Below are 22,061 nucleotides of genomic sequence, written 5' to 3'. Positions count from 1 at the left end.
TCTTGTTGATGGTTCTCCTCTGGTTCTCGGTTCTCCTCTGGTTCTCTGGTTGATGGTTCTCCTCTGGTTCTCTGGTTGATGGTTCTCCTCTGGTTGATGGTTCTCCTCTGGTTCTCTGGTTGATGGTTCTCCTCTGGTTGATGGTTCTCCTCTGGTTCTCTGGTTGATGGTTCTCCTCTGGTTGATGGTTCTCGGTTCTCTTCTAGTTGATGGTTCTCTGGTTCTCGGTTCTCCTCTGGTTGATGGTTCTCCTCTAGTTGATGGCCTTGGTTCTCCTCTAGTTGATGGTTCTCTTCTAGTTGATGGTTCTCTGGTTCTCGGTTCTCCTCTCGTTGATGGCCTTGGTTCTCCTCTAGTTGATGGCCTTGGTTCTCCTCTAGTTGATGCCTTGGTTCTCCTCTAGTTGATGGCCTTGGTTCTCCTCTAGTTGATGGTTCTCTTCTAGTTGATGGTTCTCTGGTTCTCGGTTCTCCTCTAGTTGATGGCCTTGGTTCTCCTCTAGTTGATGGCCTTGGTTCTCTTCTAGTTGATGGTTCTCCTCTGGTTCTCGGTTCTCCTCTGGTTGAGGGTTCTCCTCTAGTTGATGGCCTTGGTTCTCTTCTTGTTGATGGTTCTCCTCTGGTTCTCGGTTCTCCTCTGGTTGAGGGTTCTCCTCTAGTTGATGGCCTTGGTTCTCTTCTTGTTGATGGTTCTCCTCTGGTTCTCGGTTCTCCTCTGGTTGAGGGTCTTAGTCGTGGCTCTGAGCTTCTTCAGACGCAGCTCTCTCAGGCGGAGCTGCAGGTCCACAGCAGGTCTGTCTCTGAGCCTCATGGGGACCTTTGAGAGGTTGAAGTCACAGATTGTGGGGTAGAAGGTCGTACGACACCTGGCAGCTCCTGGAGGAGGAGAGGTATCCCTCAGCGCTGACCGTCACTCTGTATTCTCCAGGGTTCAGAAGACGCCCAGAAGTCACCGTCTGAAACTGGAGGAGGAGAGGAGAGATATGAGTGTAAGGGAAACTTCTGCAGCAATGGAGAGTCAGGACTCAGAGAGACACGAGGAGAGTTGGAGCTTTGATGTCAAACACGGATCTTTAATACAAGCATCGGCCGGAGAAATTCACATCACAAGTCACACAATCAAAGGTTCTGACTGCACGGGTGGGTTGCCATGTCAAATCTGCCCAGCCTATCTCTCGATAGACCTTTTAACTAGTTTTACAGAGAGTTAAATGAGCATATTGGGGGAGGCGCAAACATCTGGGAGACACAGGAGATGTCTCTCACATCTGTGGAGCTTAGAAAGCCAGCGTTCTCACAGTCGTAAACCATTTCGTGACCGAGAGTTGAACTGGTTTATCAGATAGCTGGAGCCTCCCATTCCCTTAAGAGAGATAACAGAGCCAGGGTTTGGTCGTAAACGTCAACACACAGAAAAGGTTAAATATCTAAAGTAAAGACAGAAATATTCTTTGACAATGAGGACAAACTGAGGAGATGAAATACTACAAACAGTATAAAGCAATGTGGAAGAGCAGCCATTGGTGTGTGTTGTGTTGTGTTGTACACTGTGTGTGAGAACGTGTGTGAGAACGCGTGTCAGCGTGTGTACCTGATCTAATGTGATGATCGATATCATCCACTTTAATGATGGCGTCTGCTATTCCCTCCTCCGTCTCTCTGTCCCGAACGACTCCTTTAATCCCCCGATGGACCTGAGACAGAGAGGAGAACACAGATTACAGGTCATTAATGGCGCGTTTCCACTGCAGGCCTCGCTCGGTTTGGTTAGGCCTTATTAGGCCCGGCTCACTTTAATGCTGCGCTTCCATTACAGTTTAGGAACTGGGGCAGTTACTATAGTAACGCAGTGTAGGCGGAGCCGTGACGTCATCTTCAATGAGTGCCCCAGAAAAACAACACAGCCGTTATCTCTTAACACTCAGAGCTCACAGCTCCTCATATCTGTTCAGAAACTAGACACAAGTTAAACAAGTACAAACCACAGACTGTCTGTGTCATGGCGAATACAGTCGCTGGTTTATTAATGTCTGTAGGCCGTTGTTGTGAGTGTGGACGGTCGGCGCATATATAACGTTAGCTTAGCCAAGCTCCATTTAGAAAACACGCATTTTAAAGGTTCTTCGCCTGCCGTCTGTCTGCAGACTTGTCAAAGCATTAATTCATGGTTTTCACTAACCGGTATCAGTGTGTTGTTACTTCGGCATCATTTTGAAACGTGTATTACAATTAAATCACGGTCAAATATGTTCATCTTGTTGTAGTTGTAGCCCCCTTGCCAGCGATTCTCTCTAGTTTCGCATACTCAGCCTGACTCAGCCTGGTTGTTCCTGGCCCTAGAACCACGATTTCATGGGGCCAGAAAAACTGTGAATTAGGACCCGCTAGCCGGTACTAGGCCAAGTGGAAACGCAACCAAAAACGGGCCCCGCACGGCTCGGCACGCTTAAAGCGAGCTACCCGCTGCAGTGGAAACGCGCCATAAGTAAAACAAGGCTAGAGGAAGAGGGGCACACCTGCTCCATGAGACCAGCAGGGACTCCTTGTTGTTGATCCACTCCACCGGCAGCTCGCTGGCGTGAGGGAACTTGTCGGCAGGAAAGCTCCACCGTCACGGCGAAACAGTTTTGTGTGCAGGTAGCTGAAGTCATTCATACCTGAGAGGAGAACATAGAAAAACAATTCTAAATAATAATACCTGATAATAATAATGCCTGCATTTCCACACAGAGATAAATAAAGTTCCATCTTATCTTACTTCATTTTAGACTTAACTTACAGACTGTAACTGACCACTTTCTACATCTTCTACAATCTGCCATTTGGTCATTATTGTTTTCCCGTTGCTGATCTATGGTGAAATATCAACTAAATAAAATATGAGCGGTCAGAAAATCAACGTGCGTCCACATTAAATAACATTTAGTCACCAGAGGGACACTCCATCTGGAGGGAACCCACATATTGTAACCTCTGCAGACCATTGACATGCACTAACACCCATAGAACACTCTACAGGAGAGGGAGCACCACATACAGCAGGATAGGGCCTCTTTAAATACTTTCTGGATTACTTGAAAACCCCCGTTCTTACTTCCTGGTACGTTGTGCCAGTCGGCTCCGTTGATGATGTTGTTGTTTCTCCTGAAGTCCTTGTTGTGGCAGGGCCTCCGGTCCGGGTTGGACATCACCTGATTATCAATAAACATACGGGACACTTGGTGTTGTTACCTGTAGATGAGTTAAAGGTCTCCTATCATGCTATTTTTAGGCATATATTATAGGTCTCAGATATATAAAAACATGTCTGAAGTGTTTTGCTCAAAATACCAATAGCCTCATCCCCCTCTATTTCAGCTGTTACTAAAGTGCTGATTCTGGGTCAGTAGCTTTAAAACTAATTCTACCTTCAGAAACTCAGCTAAATGCTGCCGTGATGAAACTCCATATCATGTTCCAAACCACATCAAGGATTCTCTCTGAAACAGGATGGAGCTCAAACTCTTTCTCTCTCTCAGGTTTACCACCAGGTGACTTCCTTTTGATTTCCTGCTTCTTCACACACTCTCTCCAGTACAGGTTAGCTCTGAGTGTTAGCATGCTAATGTAAACACAGACCATATTACTTCCAGAACACGTCTCATTGTTTCTGACAGCAACGTTTCTGATTGGCCCGTGGGGGTAAAGCCCGCCCACATTTTAGTAATGTCGTCATGACGCAGCAAATCTGGATCAGCTCCGTTGTTCCCCCGTTTTTAGAGATGTGGGTACGGAGGAGAAGAGAGAGGGGTTTATTTTCGGACTCCTGACACACCGGGGACACACGGGGACACACCGGGGACACATATTTATGTAGAGAAGACATGAAGTAGTGCATTTTGCATGATAGGTGACCTTTAATATACGAGACACACGTAAGGTACTTGTTGTTTCCTGTAGATGTGTTAAAGTGACAGGTGGGGGGGGTACCCTGTTGGTGCTGGCGTACGCGGTGGCCAGCCAGCGGAAGAAGCTCTCGTCGGCGGTGGGCGTGTGCTCTCTTGGAGCCCAGTCTATAGTCATGTCGTACGGGTACGTGACCACCAGCTCCCCCCCGTGGAGGTTAGCACTCAGGACGAACGGGATGTGCTGCATCCAGTCGATGACGGCCCGGGTCTCTGGCGCCACCTGGTGGATCAGAGGAGAGACTCGGGATCAGAGGAGAGACTCGGAGGAGAGACTCGGGATCAGAGGAGAGACTCGGGATCAGAGGAGAGACTCGGGATCAGAGGAGAGACTCGGAGGAGAGACTCAGGATCAGAGGAGAGACTCGGGATCAGAGGAGAGACTCAGAGGAGAGACTCGGGATCAGAGGAGAGACTCAGGATCAGAGGAGAGACTCAGGATCAGAGGAGAGACTCAGAGGAGAGACTCAGGATCAGAGGAGAGACTCAGGATCAGAGGAGAGACTCAGAGGAGAGACTCAGGCTCAGAGGAGAGACTCAGGCTCAGAGGAGAGACTCAGGCTCAGAGGAGAGACTCAGGCTCAGAGGAGAGACTCAGGATCAGAGGAGAGACTCAGAGGAGAGACTCAGGATCAGAGGAGAGACTCAGGCTCAGAGGAGAGACTCAGGATCAGAGGAGAGACTCAGAGGAGAGACTCGGGATCAGAGGAGAGACTCAGAGGAGAGACTCAGAGGAGAGACTCAGGCTCAGAGGAGAGACTCAGGCTCAGAGGAGAGACTCAGGATCAGAGGAGAGACTCAGGATCAGAGGAGAGACTCAGGATCAGAGGAGAGACTCAGGCTCAGAGGAGAGACTCAGGCTCAGAGGAGAGACTCAGGATCAGAGGAGAGACTCAGGATCAGAGGAGAGACTCAGAGGAGAGACGAAGGCTCAGTTCAGTGAAACAACTGATCGAGACAGCTCAATAAAAAATCATTTTGATAAGAGACATCCTTTTTTTTCCTGAACATGGACAGGATTAGGTTTTCTCTGAGTGGCTCCTCAAATACATTTGGGAAAATATGGGGCCCTTTTTTCAAATTTGTCAAGAGGATAAAGTTCCCAATCATTCCTGATTAAACTTTTGCATTTTGGAGGGGTCCCAACACGCTGCCGTACGGACTTTTATTGTTTATTGTTGACATTTTTGTTTAAGCTGACTGGTTTTCTATTTGTTTATTTGTTGTATGTCTGTTTGTCTTCTGCCTGTGTGGGATTGTGTTTGCCCTGGTGTTAAGCAGTATCTACATTGTTACTCTACCTACTTTTCTATCAAGTGAAGATTTGTTTACCTACTTTTGATACGCTAAAAAAAAAACAATAAACAAAAGAAACCACAGAAAAAAGAGGTGTGTGTCTCACAAAGGCTTCCTCCGAGGTGTACATCTCCGGGAGGGGGAAGTAATGGTTGATGAGTTTGGAGCGGTCCGTCTCCACCTCGATGGCGTTCCACATCCCAGAGTTCAGGTCCGCAAAGTTATGGTTCATGTCGATTCCTTCGTAGCTGTAGCGACCGAGAGCCCAGCCGGACAGTTCTGAGCCCTGCGGAGAACAGGAGGGGAGATTAAAGGTCTGCTATTATGCTATTTTTGGCATTTATTATAGCTCTCAGATATAGAAAAAACATGTCTATGAAGTGTTTTGCTCAAAATACCAAACAGATCACCCATTCTAGCCTCATTCCCCTCTATTTCAGCCTGTTACTAAAGTGCTGATTCTGGGTCAGTAGCTTTAAAGCCAGATACTCAGCTATACGCTGCCGTGATGAAACTCCATATCATGTTCCAAACCACATCAAGGATTATCTCTGAAACAGTAAGGAGCTCAAACTCTCTCTCTCAGGTTTACCACAAGGTGACTTCCTTTTTGATTTCCTGCTTCTTCACACAGACTCTCTCCGGTACAGGTTAGCTCTGAGTGTTAGCATGCTAATGTAAACACAGACCATAATACTTCCAGAACATGTCTCATTGTTTCTGACAGCAACGTTTCTGATTGGCCCGTGGGGGTAAGCCCGCCCACATTTTTAGTAATGTCGTCATGACGCAGCAAATCTGGATCAGCTCCGTTGTTCCCCCGTTTTTAGAGATGTGGGTACGGAGGAGAAGAGAGAGGGGTTTATTTCTGACACTTTGAGAGTCTCCTGACACACCGGGGACACAGTGATGTATAAAAGACATCAAAAAGTGCATTTTGCATGATAGGTGACCTTTCATTCCTCCGGCCATCATGCAGACTACAGGATCTAAAAGCGTTCTAAGAAACCTTCTTGAAGGCCATCTCGTATCCGTCGGGGTTCATTGAGGGCAGCAGGTGGATGCGGGTGTCTTGGATCAGGCGGACGATGCGCTGGTCGCCTCGTTTGTACTCCTGACACATGAACTGCATGAGGTTGAGGACGAGCTCTCGGCCCAGAACCTCGTTCCCATGCATCCCTGCAACGTAACGAAACTCTGGTTCTCCTGCAGGGGGCGACACAACACACATAGGAGTTAGTGAAGAAGGGTTCTGTTTCAGAAGAATAATCTCCACATATTAACACCACTTTATGATTTATGAGGTAAAAAGTTAATGTTGGGCTATAAAGGAACTACAGCACAGTCACATGACTTCACGTCACCACCGCTAAGCTAAAGGTGGCTAATGTTGGGCTATAAAGGAACTACAGCACAGTCACATGACTTCACGTCACCACCGCTAAGCTAAAGGTGGCTAATGTTGGGCTATAAAGGAACTACAGCACAGTCACATGACTTCACGTCACCACCGCTAAGCTAAAGGTGGCTAATGTTGGGCTATAAAGGAACTACAGCACGGTCACATGACTTCACGTCACCACCGCTGAGCTAAAGGGGGCTAATGTTGGGCTATAAAGGAACTACAGCACGGTCACATGACTTCACGTCACCACCGCTAAGCTAAAGGGGGCTAATGTTGGGCTATAAAGGAACTACAGCACGGTCACATGACTTCACGTCACCACCGCTAAGCTAAAGGAGGCTAATGTTGGGCTATAAAGGAACTACAGCACGGTCACATGACTTCACGTCACCACCGCTAAGCTAAAGGAGGCTAATGTTGGGCTATAAAGGAACTACAGCACGGTCACATGACTTCACGTCACCACCGCTAAGCTAAAGGTGGCTAATGTTGGGCTATAAAGGAACTACAGCACGGTCACATGACTTCACGTCACCACCGCTAAGCTAAAGGCGGCTAATGTCATATCTTCAGCTTGTGTTACCCACAGACCTTATTTCAGGTTAACTACCAAAAACACATTCAGAAAAAACATTGACCTCCAGGCTAGGGGACAGGAAGTGGAACATGTTGACTCATTTCGGGGTTTTAGGACTCATTCCTTCACCACTCTAATGCTGGACAGATGCTTCACCATCACACGGTGATCTAAGCTGTTAAGGCCCTGTCACACTGTCCCGAAATTGACACCCGATGGACACACGATAAAGGAAATGTTCAAATTCGGCTGTGATCGTAGCAACATCGGGCCATTCGTGAGGGCATCTTAAGCCATCGTATGATCGCCGGTGGAGTTTCTCAGGCTCCGGCAGCAACTTCGTGAGGGGCAACTTCGTAAGGCACTCGTGAGGGCATCTTGTCAAATCGTGTCATCTTCGTGTTATCATCGGTGCATTCGCCCTCACTCTGATCGGGGCGAATGCCCGATGGCACCGATGATAACAAGATGCCCTCACGATGGCCTTACGAAGGGCAAAATTGACACACGAATTCAACACGAAAATGAACCTTCGCAAGGTCCTTCGGCTATTTTTTGGCATGCCAAAGATTTTGCCACCGCTCACGAAGTTGCTGCCGGAGCCTGAAAAACTCCACCGGCGGTCATACGATGGCTTAAGATGCCCTCACGAATGGCCCGATGTTGCTACGATCACAGCCGAATTATCGTGTGTCCATCGGGTTGTTTTATTGCACAACAAAATCATGTAAACATATTATGTAAATAACCCAATTTGTGTTCTGTGAAACTAAACAGGATATAATATATTATTTTGAAGGACAGTTGACAGGAAGTTGTTGTTGTTATGGAAACAACATGACGGAGAAAACGTAATATCTTCTACATATAAAGACGGATAAAGTAAAGAACAAAGTCTGAAGATATCAGTACAGTATCATAGTACTGTAACATAATTGTTTGTGGTACTTTCATTGCAGTTGTATGTCTTAAATGTAATGTAAATGTTGCCTTCGTGTGTGGTTCGGGGCCATCTTCGTGCGAAATTCACAATTCCATATTCGTGTGTCCATCGGGTGTACATTTCGGGACAGTGTGACAGGGGCTTTAGAGAAGACTTCTGTTAAGATCCAAACCCTGCTAAACTTCACAGTCCAGCAGTGAGCGAAACAGACTACAGTTTCTTAATTCGCTCTGAGATGTGCAAATGTTGTCGTTGGCCTCCAGAGCTGAAAGAGTGGAGAGGTTTTCCAAAACACACGTCAGTGAAGGCATCACGGAGAAAGAGAGTGGAGGACGATTCCTCTCAGTTTAAAATCTGTCTTTTATTGACAGATGTCATCCTATCACTGCTGCAAATAACTATTCCAAAGGATATTACGCGCTTTTTACTCAATGTTTAAATGTTGGAGATCCTCAGGAGTTTTTCCAGCTCCAGTTTTTGAACCCAAGTCAAAGAAGTGTATGTGTGAGCTCTCTCTTTGTAAACAGTGCGAGGTGGAGGTGTGAGATTTCAGAGCCGCCTGTCAATGCATGCAAAGCAAACACGAAACAGATCCAGCTCTTTCAATGAAGTCTGTGAGAGAAGTGGATCTGAAAAGAAGGAATTTCAAAAACATCAAGGAGGAGGAATAAGGTTTTTGAGTATAATGTAGTGCTCGAAAATATGTTTAATTTGCCTGTCGAGGTCCTGTGTTGACTTGATTTCGATTGTAAAACGACCTTTTATGGCCTGTATTTATACCCAACTGGTGAATTTAAAAACTGCGGTTGCTAACAAGTGTCCAAATGAGACGACTGAACGTCATCACGCCCAACATTAGCCGCCTTTAGCTTAGCGGTGGTGACGTGAAGTCATGTGACCGTGCCGTAGTTCCTTTATAGCCCAACATTAGCCTCCTTTAGCTTAGCGGTGGTGACGTGAAGTCATGTGACCGTGCTGTAGTTCCTTTATACCCCAACATTAGCCTCCTTTAGCTTAGCGGTGGTGAAGTCATGTGACCGTGCTGTAGTAACCTTTATAGCCCAACATTAGCCGCCTTTAGCTTAGCGGTGGTGAAGTCATGTGACCGTGCTGTAGTTCCTTTATAGCCCAACATTAGCCACCTTTAGCTTAGCGGTGGTGCGCTTTTGGTTTATTTAAATTAATGAATTACTTATTTTTAGTAGTAGTAAAGGTTTGAAAGCTTCTCACCCAGCTCGTGTTTCCCCGGGTTGTCAGAGATCTCCATGGCGTAGAGCTTCAGTCCCGTGTAACTCTTCCCGATGCTGTACATGCGTGTGATGTTCGGACACGCCTCGGTCACCGACTTCATCAACTGGGAAACAACAACAACAACAACAACAACAACAACAGTTATTTAGAGTCTTACTTGAGACTTTATTAATCTATAAAGCCACCAAGTCAGAGTTAAATATCTGTGTATCAACGGTTAAAGCCACTTCCAGTAAGAGGGGTACACATGATCAGATATTATGGGCTGTATTTTTCCCTGCTGTCTGGGTGTGTTAAACACTGACTCTGGGTGTGTTAAACACTGACTCTGGGTCTGTTAAACACTGACTCTGAGTGTGTTAAACACTGACTCTGGGTCTGTTAAACACTGACTGAGTTAAACACTGCCTCTGAGTGTGTGTGTGTGTGTGTGTAACACTGACTGAGTGTGTTAAACACTCACTCTGGGTCTGTTAAACACTGACTGAGTTAAACACTGACTCTGAGTGTGTGTGTAACACTGACTCTGGGTCTGTTAAACACTGACTGGGTGTGTTTTAAACACTGACTCTGGGTCTGTTAAACACTGACTCTGGGTCTGTTAAACACTGACTCTGAGTGTGTTAAACACTGACTCTGGGTCTATTAAACAATGACTCTGAGTCTGTTAAACACTGACTGAGTGTGTTAAACACTGACTCTGGGTCTATTAAACAATGACTCTGAGTCTGTTAAACACTGACTGAGTGTGTTAAACACTGACTCTGAATCTGTTAAACAATGACTGAGTGTGGGGGAAACTTCTGAAGCAATGGGAGTCAGGACTCAGAGAGATACGAGGAGAGCTGGAGCTTTGATGGCAAACACTGACGGTTTATTTGGAGCTTCGGCCGGAGAATTCACAAAACATGTCAGGGCCACGGTCTGACCACACGGTAGAGATGCCACAATCAATTCTGAAGAACTCTTCTGTAGCTCCAGGTTTGAACTAGTTCAGAGTGTAATAATCAACATTCTTCAATAGATAGACTAAACAGCTGAGGACACTGGATCACAGTTGTTGTCTCTTATGGCTCGGGGTCATCTACACCCCGAGAAGGATGTGTTCCAGGTGTCCCACAACAATAACTATCTCTGACCGAGAGCTGCCCGCTCACAAACTGGTAGCATCAACAACTTGCTAGAGCAGCCCCTCCTCAGGGAGATAGCGGCTGCTCAAGGCTGGTCAGCTGCGTCAGAGGGCGAAGGAGGACATGCAGGGAAATGATTCCCCAACACTGAGTGTGTGTTTGATTCTGTGGGCTGACCGTCAGCAGTCTCCAAACAGACCGCAGGTAGTGGCAGCTCAGTGAGGATCCAAACCTCTCATAATATTTGTTTTCTGGTCAGACTGAGACCACACACACACACACACACACACACACACACACACACACACACACACACACACACACACACACACACACACACACACACACACACACACACACACACACACACACACACACACACACTGTGGGAGCTTCTAAAACCCACTGTGCAGGCCAAGACAAATCTTTCTGGTTGACCTCATGGTGTTTTCTGTGGTGTCCCCTCTCCTGTAGTGTGTTCTGTAGGTTTCTGTGCATGTAAATGGTCTGCAGAGACTAAAATCCCTGTGTTTCAGTTTCTCTGACAAACCTTTCTCATCTCCTTGTAGTTGTGGTGTCTGAAGTCCAGTTTGTCTTGAGGCTCTGCCGGCGCTGTCTGCCACGGGTAGATGTTGTTTGGATCTGTGGTGTGACAGCAGAGATAACACAAGTTCACACATCCTTTACTCAAGTAGAAGTACAGATACTCGTGTTTAAATATACTCTGGTGAAAGTAGAAGTACTGACTAAACTTCTTTACTCAAGTCAAAGTAAAGAGGCTTTGAAGTGTGCTTCAGTAAAAAGTACCCATAACTAGCAGCTGCTTTAAAGAGTACCTGACCTCCCTTTATATTAATAGAACAATAATGTCATTGTTAGCTAATGAATGTTTCCATGCTGAACAACGGCAACATGACAACGTTTCCATTGGTCCCTCTTCTTTAGAGAAGACCAGGAAATGATGGATACACGGATCGTGTTCAAATCAATAGGCACGCAATGACTCTAAAGAATAATGATCACGCATCAAACACACATTCAGACTAAAGGAACCAGCTGTTTGGAAAATGAGAGAAGTAGAAAGTACAGGTATTTGAGTTCAACATGTAAGAAGTAGAAAGTACAGGTATTTGGGTTCAACATGTAAGAAGTAGAAAGTACAGGTATTTGGGTTCAACATGTAAGAAGGAGAAAGTACAGGTATTTGGGTTCAACATGTAAGAAGTAGAAAGTACAGGTATTTGAGTTCAAAGTGTAAGAAGTAGAAAGTACAGGTATTTGAGTTCAAAGTGTAAGAAGTAGAAAGTACAGGTATTTGAGTTCAACATGTAAGAAGTAGAAAGTACAGGTATTTGAGTTCAAAGTGTAAGAAGTAGAAAGTACAGGTATTTGAGTTCAAAGTGTAAGAAGTAGAAAGTACAGGTATTTGAGTTCAACATGTAAGAAGTAGAAAGTACAGGTATTTGAGTTCAACATGTGAGAAGTAGAAAGTACAGGTATTTGTGTTCAACATGTAAGAAGTAGAAAGTACAGGTATTTGAGTTCAACATGTAAGAAGTAGAAAGTACAGGTATTTGTGTTCAACATGTAAGAAGTAGAAAGTACAGGTATTTGAGTTCAACATGTAAGAAGTAGAAAGTACAGGTATTTGAGTTCAACATGTAAGAAGTAGAAAGTACATGTATTTGTGTTCAACATGTAAGAAGTAGAAGTACAGGTATTTGAGTTCAACATGTAAGAAGTAGAAAGTACATGTATTTGTGTTCAACATGTAAGAAGTAGAAAGTACAGGTATTTGAGTTCAACATGTAAGAAGTAGAAAGTACAGGTATTGTGTTCAACATGTAAGAAGTAGAAAGTACAGGTATTTGAGTTCAACATGTAAGAAGTAGAAAGTACATGTATTTGTGTTCAACATGTAAGAAGTAGAAAGTACAGGTATTTGAGTTCAACATGTAAGAAGTAGAAAGTACAGGTATTTGTGTTCAACATGTAAGAAGTAGAAAGTACAGGTATTGTGTTCAACATGTAAGAAGTAGAAAGTACAGGTATTTGAGTTCAACATGTAAGAAGTAGAAAGTACAGGTATTTGAGTTCAACATGTAAGAAGTAGAAAGTACAGGTATTTGTGTTCAACATGTGAGAAGTAGAAAGTACAGGTATTTGTGTTCAACATGTGAGAAGTAGAAAGTACAGGTATTTGAGTTCACATGTAAGAAGTAGAAAGTACAGGTATTTGAGTTCAACATGTAAGAAGTAGAAAAGTACAGGTATTTGAGTTCAACATGTAAGAAGTAGAAAGTACAGGTATTTGTGTTCAACATGTAAGAAGTAGAAAGTACAGGTATTTGAGTTCAACATGTAAGAAGTAGAAAGTACAGGTATTTGAGTTCAACATGTAAGAAGTAGAAAGTACAGGTATTTGAGTTCAACATGTAAGAAGTAGAAAGTACAGGTATTTGTGTTCAACATGTGAGAAGTAGAAAGTACAGGTATTTGAGTTCAACATGTAAGAAGTAGAAAGTACAGGTATTTGAGTTCAACATGTAAGAAGTAGAAAGTACAGGTATTTGTGTTCAACATGTAAGAAGTAGAAAGTACAGGTATTTGTGTTCAACATGTGAGAAGTAGAAAGTACAGGTATTTGAGTTCAACATGTAAGAAGTAGAAAGTACAGGTATTTGTGTTCAACATGTAAGAAGTAGAAAGTACAGGTATTTGAGTTCAACATGTAAGAAGTAGAAAGTACAGGTATTTGAGTTCAACATGTAAGAAGTAGAAAGTACAGGTATTTGGGTTCAACATGTGAGAAGTAGAAAGTACAGGTATTTGAGTTCAACATGTAAGAAGTCAAAGTACAGGTATTTGTATTCAACATGTGAGAAGTATAAAGTACAGGTATTTGAGTTCAACATGTAAGAAGTAGAAAGTACAGGTATTTGAGTTCAACATGTAAGAAGTAGAAAGTACAGGTATTTGTATTCAACATGTGAGAAGTAGAAAGTACAGGTATTTGAGTTCAACATGTGAGAAGTAGAAAGTACAGGTATTTGAGTTCAACATGTAAGAAGTCAAAGTACAGGTATTTGTATTCAACATGTGAGAAGTATAAAGTACAGGTATTTGAGTTCAACATGTAAGAAGTAGAAAGTACAGGTATTTGAGTTCAACATGTAAGAAGTAGAAAGTACAGGTATTTGTATTCAACATGTGAGAAGTAGAAAGTAAAGGTATTTGAGTTCAACATGTGAGAAGTAGAAAGTACAGGTATTTGGGTTCAACATGTGAGAAGTAGAAAGTACAGGTATTTGAGTTCAACATGTAAGAAGTCAAAGTACAGGTATTTGTATTCAACATGTGAGAAGTATAAAGTACAGGTATTTGAGTTCAACATGTAAGAAGTAGAAAGTACAGGTATTTGAGTTCAACATGTAAGAAGTAGAAAGTAAAGGTATTTGAGTTCAACATGTAAGAAGTAGAAAGTACAGGTATTTGGGTTCAACATGTGAGAAGTAGAAAGTACAGGTATTTGGGTTCAACATGTGAGAAGTAGAAAGTACAGGTATTTGTGTTCAATATGTAAGAAGTAGAAAGTACAGGTATTTGAGTTCAACATGTGAGAAGTATAAAGTACAGGTATTTGAGTTCAACATGAGAGAAGTAGAAAGTACAGGTATTTGTATTCAACATGTAAGAAGTAGAAAGTACAGGTATTTGTGTTCAACATGTGAGAAGTAGAAAGTACAGGTATTTGAGTTCAACATGAGAGAAGTAGAAAGTACAGGTATTTGTATTCAACATGTAAGAAGTAGAAAGTACAGGTATTTGTGTTCAACATGTAAGAAGTAGAAAGTACAGGTATTTGTATTCAACATGTGAGAAGTATAAAGTACAGGTATTTGAGTTCAACATGAGAGAAGTAGAAAGTACAGGTATTTGTATTCAACATGTAAGAAGTAGAAAGTACAGGTATTTGTGTTCAACATGTAAGAAGTAGAAAGTACAGGTATTTGAGTTCAACATGTAAGAAGTAGAAAGTACAGGTATTTGTATTCAACATGTAAGAAGTAGAAAGTACAGGTATTTGAGTTCAACATGTAAGAAGTAGAAAGTACAGGTATTTGAGTTCAACATGTAAGAAGTAGAAAGTACAGGTATTTGTATTCAACATGTGAGAAGTAGAAAGTACAGGTATTTGAGTTCAACATGTGAGAAGTAGAAAGTACAGGTATTTGTGTTCAACATGTGAGAAGCAGAAAGTACAGGTATTTGTATTCAACATGTAAGAAGTAGAAAGTACAGGTATTTGTATTCAACATGTAAGAAGTAGAAAGTACAGGTATTTGTGTTCAACATGTGAGAAGTAGAAAGTACAGGTATTGAGTTCAACATGTAAGAAGTAGAAAGTACAGGTATTTGAGTTCAACATGTAAGAAGTAGAAAGTACAGGTATTTGTATTCAACATGTAAGAAGTAGAAAGTACAGGTATTTGTATTCAACATGTAAGAAGTAGAAAGTACAGGTATTTGTGTTCAACATGTAAGAAGTAGAAAGTACAGGTATTTGAGTTCAACATGTAAGAAGTAGAAAGTACAGGTATTTGTATTCAACATGTAAGAAGTAGAAAGTACAGGTATTTGAGTTCAACATGTGAGAAGTAGAAAGTACAGGTATTTGGGTTCAACATGTAAGAAGTAGAAAGTACAGGTATTTGGGTTCAACATGTAAGAAGTAGAAAGTACAGGTATTTGAGTTCAACATGTAAGAAGTAGAAAGTACAGGTATTTGAGTTCAACATGTAAGAAGTAGAAAGTACAGGTATTTGGGTTCAACATGTGAGAAGTAGAAAGTACAGGTATTTGAGTTCAACATGTAAGAAGTAGAAAGTACAGGTATTTGTGTTCAACATGTAAGAAGTAGAAAGTACAGGTATTTGAGTTCAACATGTGAGAAGTAGAAAGTACAGGTATTTGAGTTCAACATGTAAGAAGTAGAAAGTACAGGTATTTGTGTTCAACATGTAAGAAGTAGAAAGTACAGGTATTTGTGTTCAACATGTAAGAAGTAGAAAAGTACAGGTATTTGAGTTCAACATGTGAGAAGGAGAAGTACAGGTATTTGTGTTCAACATGTGAGAAGTAGAAAGTACAGGTATTTGAGTTCAACATGTAAGAAGTAGAAAGTACAGGTATTTGTGTTCAACATGTGAGAAGTAGAAAGTACAGGTATTTGTGTTCAACATGTGAGAAGTAGAAAGTACAGGTATTTGAGTTCAACATGTAAGAAGTAGAAAGTACAGGTATTTGTATTCAACATGTGAGAAGTAGAAAGTACAGGTATTTGAGTTCAACATGTGAGAAGTAGAAAGTACAGGTATTTGAGTTCAACATGTAAGAAGTAGAAAGTACAGGTATTTGAGTTCAACATGTAAGAAGTAGAAAGTACAGGTATTTGAGTTCAACATGTAAGAAGTAGAAAGTACAGGTATTTGAGTTCAACATGTAAGAAGTAGAAAGTACAGGTATTTGAGTTCAACATGTAGAAGTAGAAAGTACAGGTATTTGAGTTCAACATGTAAGAAGTAGAAAGTACAGGTATTTGAGTTCAACATGTGAGAAGTAGAAAGTACAGGTATTTGGGTTCAACATGTAAGAAGTAGAAAGTACAGGTATTTGGGTTCAACATGTAAGAAGTAGAAAGTACAGGTATTTGAGTTCAACATGTAAGAAGTAGAAAGTACAGGTATTTGAGTTCAACATGTAAGAAGTAGAAAGTACAGGTATTTGGGTTCAACATGTGAGAAGTAGAAAGTACAGGTATTTGAGTTCAACATGTAAGAAGTAGAAAGTACAGGTATTTGTGTTCAACATGTAAGAAGTAGAAAGTACAGGTATTTGAGTTCAACATGTGAGAAGTAGAAAGTACAGGTATTTGAGTTCAACATGTAAGAAGTAGAAAGTACAGGTATTTGTGTTCAACATGTAAGAAGTAGAAAGTACAGGTATTTGTGTTCAACATGTAAGAAGTAGAAAGTACAGGTATTTGAGTTCAACATGTAAGAAGGAGAAAGTACAGGTATTTGTGTTCAACATGTGAGAAGTAGAAAGTACAGGTATTTGAGTTCAACATGTAAGAAGTAGAAAGTACAGTTATTTGTGTTCAACATGTGAGAAGTAGAAAGTACAGGTATTTGTGTTCAACATGTGAGAAGTAGAAAGTACAGGTATTTGAGTTCAACATGTAAGAAGTAGAAAGTACAGGTATTTGTATTCAACATGTGAGAAGTAGAAAGTACAGGTATTTGAGTTCAACATGTGAGAAGTAGAAAGTACAGGTATTTGAGTTCAACATGTAAGAAGTAGAAAGTACAGGTATTTGAGTTCAACATGTAAGAAATAGAAAGTACAGGTATTTGAGTTCAACATGTAAGAAGTAGAAAGTACAGGTATTTGTGTTCAACATGTAAGAAGTAGAAAGTACAGGTATTTGAGTTCAACATGTAAGAAGTAGAAAGTACAGGTATTTGAGTTCAACATGTAAGAAGTAGAAAGTACAGGTATTTGAGTTCAACATGTAAGAAGTAGAAAGTACAGGTATTTGTGTTCAACATGTGAGAAGTAGAAAGTACAGGTATTTGAGTTCAACATGTAAGAAGTCAAAGTACAGGTATTTGTATTCAACATGTGAGAAGTATAAAGTACAGGTATTTGAGTTCAACATGTAAGAAGTAGAAAGTACAGGTATTTGTATTCAACATGTGAGAAGTAGAAAGTACAGGTATTTGAGTTCAACATGTGAGAAGTAGAAAGTACAGGTATTTGAGTTCAACATGAGAGAAGTAGAAAGTACAGGTATTTGAGTTCAACATGTAAGAAGTAGAAAGTACAGGTATTTGTGTTCAACATGTAGAAGTAGAAAGTACAGGTATTTGAGTTCAACATGTAAGAAGTAGAAAGTACAGGTATTTGTGTTCAACATGTAAGAAGTAGAAAGTACAGGTATTTGTGTTCAACATGTAAGAAGTAGAAAGTACAGGTATTTGAGTTCAACATGTAAGAAGTAGAAAGTACAGGTATTTGTATTCAACATGTAAGAAGTAGAAAGTACAGGTATTTGAGTTCAACATGTGAGAAGTAGAAAGTACAAGTATTTGAGTTCAACATGTAAGAAGTAGAAAGTACAGGTATTTGAGTTCAACATGTAAGAAGTAGAAAGTACAGGTATTTGAGTTCAACATGTAAGAAGTAGAAAGTACAGGTATTTGAGTTCAACATGTAAGAAGTCAAAGTACAGGTATTTGTATTCAACATGTGAGAAGTATAAAGTACAGGTATTTGAGTTCAACATGTAAGAAGTAGAAAGTACAGGTATTTGAGTTCAACATGTGAGAAGTATAAAGTACAGGTATTTGTATTCAACATGTGAGAAGTAGAAAGTACAGGTATTTGAGTTCAACATGTGAGAAGTAGAAAGTACAGGTATTTGAGTTCAACATGAGAGAAGTAGAAAGTACAGGTATTTGTGTTCAACATGTGAGAAGTAGAAAGTACAGGTATTTGAGTTCAACATGTAAGAAGTAGAAAGTACAGGTATTTGAGTTCAACATGTAAGAAGTAGAAAGTACAGGTATTTGAGTTCAACATGTGAGAAGTAGAAAGTACAGGTATTTGAGTTCAACATGTAGTAGAAAGTAAAAAAGTACAGGTATTTGAGTTCAACATGTAAGAAGGAGAAAGTACAGGTATTTGAGTTCAACATGTAAGAAGTAGAAAGTACAGGTATTTGAGTTCAACATGTAAGAAGGAGAAAGTACAGGTATTTGTGTTCAACATGTGAGAAGTAGAAAGTACAGGTATTTGAGTTCAACATGTAAGAAGAAGTAGAAAGTACAGGTATTTGGTTCAACATGTAAGAAGAGAAAGTACAGGTATTTTGTTCAACATGTGAGAAGTAGAAAGTACAGGTATTTGTTCAACATGTAAGAAGTAGAAATTACAGGTATTGGGTTCAACATGTAAGAAGTAGAAAGTACAGGTATTGAGTCAACATGTAAGTAGAAAGACAAGTAGTTTGAGTCAACATGTAGAAGTAGAAAGTACAGGGATTGAGTTCAACATGTAGAAGTAGAAAGTACAGGTATTTGTATTCAACATGTAAGAAGTAGAAAGTACAGGTATTTGTGTTCAACATGTGAGAAGTAGAAAGTACAGTATTTGAGTTCAACATGTAAGAAGTAGAAAGTACAGGTATTTGAGTTCAACATGTAGAAGCGAGAAAGTACAGGTAATTTGAGTTCAACATGTAGAAGTAGAAAGTACAGGTATTTGAGTTCAACATGTAAGAAGTAGAAAGTACAGGTATTTGAGTTCAACATGTAAGAAGTAGAAAGTACAGGTATTTGAGTTCAACATGTAAGAAGTAGAAAGTACAGGTATTTGAGTTCAACATGTGAGAAGTAGAAAGTACAGGTATTTGAGTTCAACATGTAAGAAGTAGAAAGTACAGGTATTTGAGTTCAACATGTGAGAATAGAAAGTACAGGTATTTGAGTTCAACATGTAAGAAGTAGAAAGTACAGGTATTGAGTTAACATGAGTGTTCAACATGTAAGAAGTAGAAAGTACAGGTATTTGAGTTCAACATGTAGAAGTAGAAAGTACAGGTATTTGAGTTCAACATGTGAGAAGTAGAAAGTACAGTATTTGTGTTCAACATGTAAGAAGTAGAAAGTACAGGTATTTGAGTTCAATGTAAGAAGTAGAAAGTACAGGTATTTGAGTTCAACATGTAAGAAGTAGAAAGTACAGGTATTTGAGTTCAACATGTAAGAAGTAGAAAGTACAGGTATTTGAGTTCAACATGTAAGAAGTAGAAAGTACAGGTATTTGGGTTCAAAATGTAAGAAAGTAGAAAGTACAGGTATTTGGTTCAACATGTAAGAAGTAGAAAGTACAGGTATTTGGTTCAACATGTAAGAAGTAGAAAGTACAGGTATTTGAGTTCAACATGTAAGAAGTAGAAAGTACAGGTATTTGTGTTCAACATGTAAGAAGTAGAAAGTACAGGTATTTGGGTTCAAAATGTAAGAAGTAGAAAGTACAGGTATTTGGGTTCAACATGTAAGAAGTAGAAAGTACAGGTATTTGGTTGAACATGTAAGAAGTAGAAAGTACAGGTATTTGGGTTCAACATGTAAGAAGTAGAAAGTACAGGTATTTGAGTTCAACATGTAAGAATTAGAAAGTACAGGTATTTGGGTTGAACATGTAAGAAGTAGAAAGTACAGGTATTTGAGTTCAACATGAAAGAAGTAGAAAGTACAGGTATTTGGGTTCAACATGTAAAGAAGTAGAAAGTACAGGTATTTGGGTTCAACATGTGAGAAGTAGAAAGTACAGGTATTTGTGTTCAACATGTGAGAAGTAGAAGTACAGGTATTTGAGTTCAACATGTAAGAAGTAGAAAGTACAGGTATTTGAGTTCAACATGTAAGAAGTAGAAAGTACAGGTATTTGTGTTCAACAATGTAAGAAGTAGAAAGTACAGTATTTGAGTTCAACATGTAAGAAGTAGAAAGTACAGGTATTTGAGTTCAACATGTGAGAAGGAGAAAGTACAGGTATTTGGTTTCAACATGTGAGAAGTAGAAAGTACAGGTTACTTGAGTTCAACATGTAAGAAGTAGAAAGTACGGTATTTGAGTTCAACATGTGAGAAGTAGAAAGTACAGGTATTTGAGTTCAACATGTAAGAAGTAGAAAGTACAGGTATTTGTGTTCAACATGTAAGAAGTAGAAAGTACAGGTATTGTGTTCAACATGTGAGAAGTAGAAAGTACAGGTATTTGAGTTCAACATGTAAGAAGTAGAAAAGTACAGGTATTTGAGTTCAACATGTAAGAAGTAGAAAGTACAGGTATTTGTGTTCACATGTGAGAAGTAGAAAGTACAGGTATTAGGTTCAACATGTGAGAAGTAGAAAGTACAGGTATTTGAGTTCAACATGTAAGAAGTAGAGAAGTACAGGTATTTGAGTTTCAACATGTAAGAAGGTAGAAAGTACAGTATTTGTGTTCAACATGTGAGAAGTAGAAAGTACAGGTATTTGGGTTCAACATGTGAAGAAGTAGAAAGTACAGGTATTTGAGTTCAACATGTGAGAAGTAGAAAGTACAGGTATTTGAGTTCAACATGTAAGAAGTAGAAAGTACAGGTATTTGAGTTCAACATGTAAGAAGTAGAAAGTACAGGTATTTGAGTTCAACATGTAAGAAGTAGAAAGTACAGGTATTTGGAGTTCAACAGTAAGAAGTAGAAAGTAAGGTATTTGAGTTCAACATGTAAGAGTAAAAGTACAAGGTATTTGGGTTCAACATGTAAGAAGTAGAAAGTACAGGTATTTGGGTTCAACATGTGAGAAGTAGAAAGTACAGGTATTTGTGTTCAACATGTAAGAAGTAGAAAGTACAGGTATTTGAGTTCAACATGTAAGAAGTAGAAAGTACAGGTATTTGAGTTTCAACATGTAAGAAGTAGAAAGTACAGGTATTTGAGTTCAACATGTAAGAAGTAGAAAGTACAGGTATTTGGGTTCAACATGTAAGAAGTCAAAGTAAAAAGTCGTCGGAAAAGTCGCCGGAAAAAGAAGTAGTGGAGTAAAGTACTGATACCAGAAAGATGTACTTAAGTACAGTAACTAAGTATTTGTACTGCAATAATTCCCACCTCTGCATATAAATAATTAAATGAGACTCATGATACATTTCTGCGACAGGTGTCTTCCTATTATAATCATTATATGTCCTCCTGTACCTGGCACAGCGCAGCCCAGCACCTCGGCTCGCAGGCAGATGTGTCCCAACGACCCGTTCTGGTACCAGCTCTGAGGATTGATCCGGAGGTAACGGGCCACAGTGGACGTGTTGAAAAGAGCCAGGACCGGAGTCTCAAGGTTCTGGTTCCCGGTGAATATCTGGAAAGGTGGTGAAGCACAGGTGTTCAAAAAGAGCTGGAGGAAGTATTCAGATGCTTGAGTACAAGTATCACTACTATATTGTTAAAATACTTCCTTAAAAGTAAAAGTCCTGCATTCAAAATCTTTCATAAGTAAAAGTATGTCAGCAAATGTACTTAAGGTGTAAAAAGGGAAATTACTTATTGTCCTATATGTGTATATAATTATATTTAGGGTGATTTAGCCTAACGTGGGACACTTGTTGTTTGAAGGTTGCTCCACCCTCATTTGTGATTGGACATTTGAAAAGTCATGTGATTTTGATGAAATGACATCACAGCTTGTTTTAACCCATAGTTTCAATGACTCTCACTTGTTCGAGGAAGACCTACCCCGTCTGGAGCTTAGGTGTCCCACATTAGGGGGTGTCAGGTCGCATTTGACTGCGGTTACAAACTAACCCTAAACCCTGCTAGCATTGGTAGAAAGTGCTCATAAAATAAACACCATCATTATTTGTTGATGGATTTCTTTCTTTTAAATCTTGTGTCCGGTGAAACAC

General features: G+C 40.4%; 1 protein-coding gene across 1 annotated transcript; it reads right to left on the bottom strand.

Annotated features, from left to right (window-relative positions):
* Nucleotides 1-154: 154 nt before the first annotated feature.
* Nucleotides 155-21,978, bottom strand: LOC117553808 (probable carboxypeptidase X1). Its single transcript, XM_034227879.1, is given in 16 exon segments — nt 155-538; nt 599-849; nt 851-940; nt 942-961; nt 1,591-1,706; nt 2,528-2,592; nt 2,594-2,626; nt 2,628-2,656; nt 3,094-3,190; nt 3,969-4,166; nt 5,346-5,525; nt 6,249-6,445; nt 9,395-9,518; nt 11,096-11,187; nt 21,358-21,553; nt 21,961-21,978. Coding segments are annotated over 15 exon segments (1,650 nt in total). The 3' UTR covers nt 155-538; nt 599-654.
* Between the last annotated feature and the right edge of the window lie 83 nt (nt 21,979-22,061).

Source organism: Gymnodraco acuticeps, unplaced genomic scaffold (assembly GCF_902827175.1).
Source record: "Gymnodraco acuticeps unplaced genomic scaffold, fGymAcu1.1, whole genome shotgun sequence".
Lineage (NCBI taxonomy): Eukaryota > Metazoa > Chordata > Actinopteri > Perciformes > Bathydraconidae > Gymnodraco > Gymnodraco acuticeps.
The sequence above is the reverse complement of the archived record's forward strand: the minus strand, read 5'-3'. Positions and strand labels throughout refer to the sequence as shown.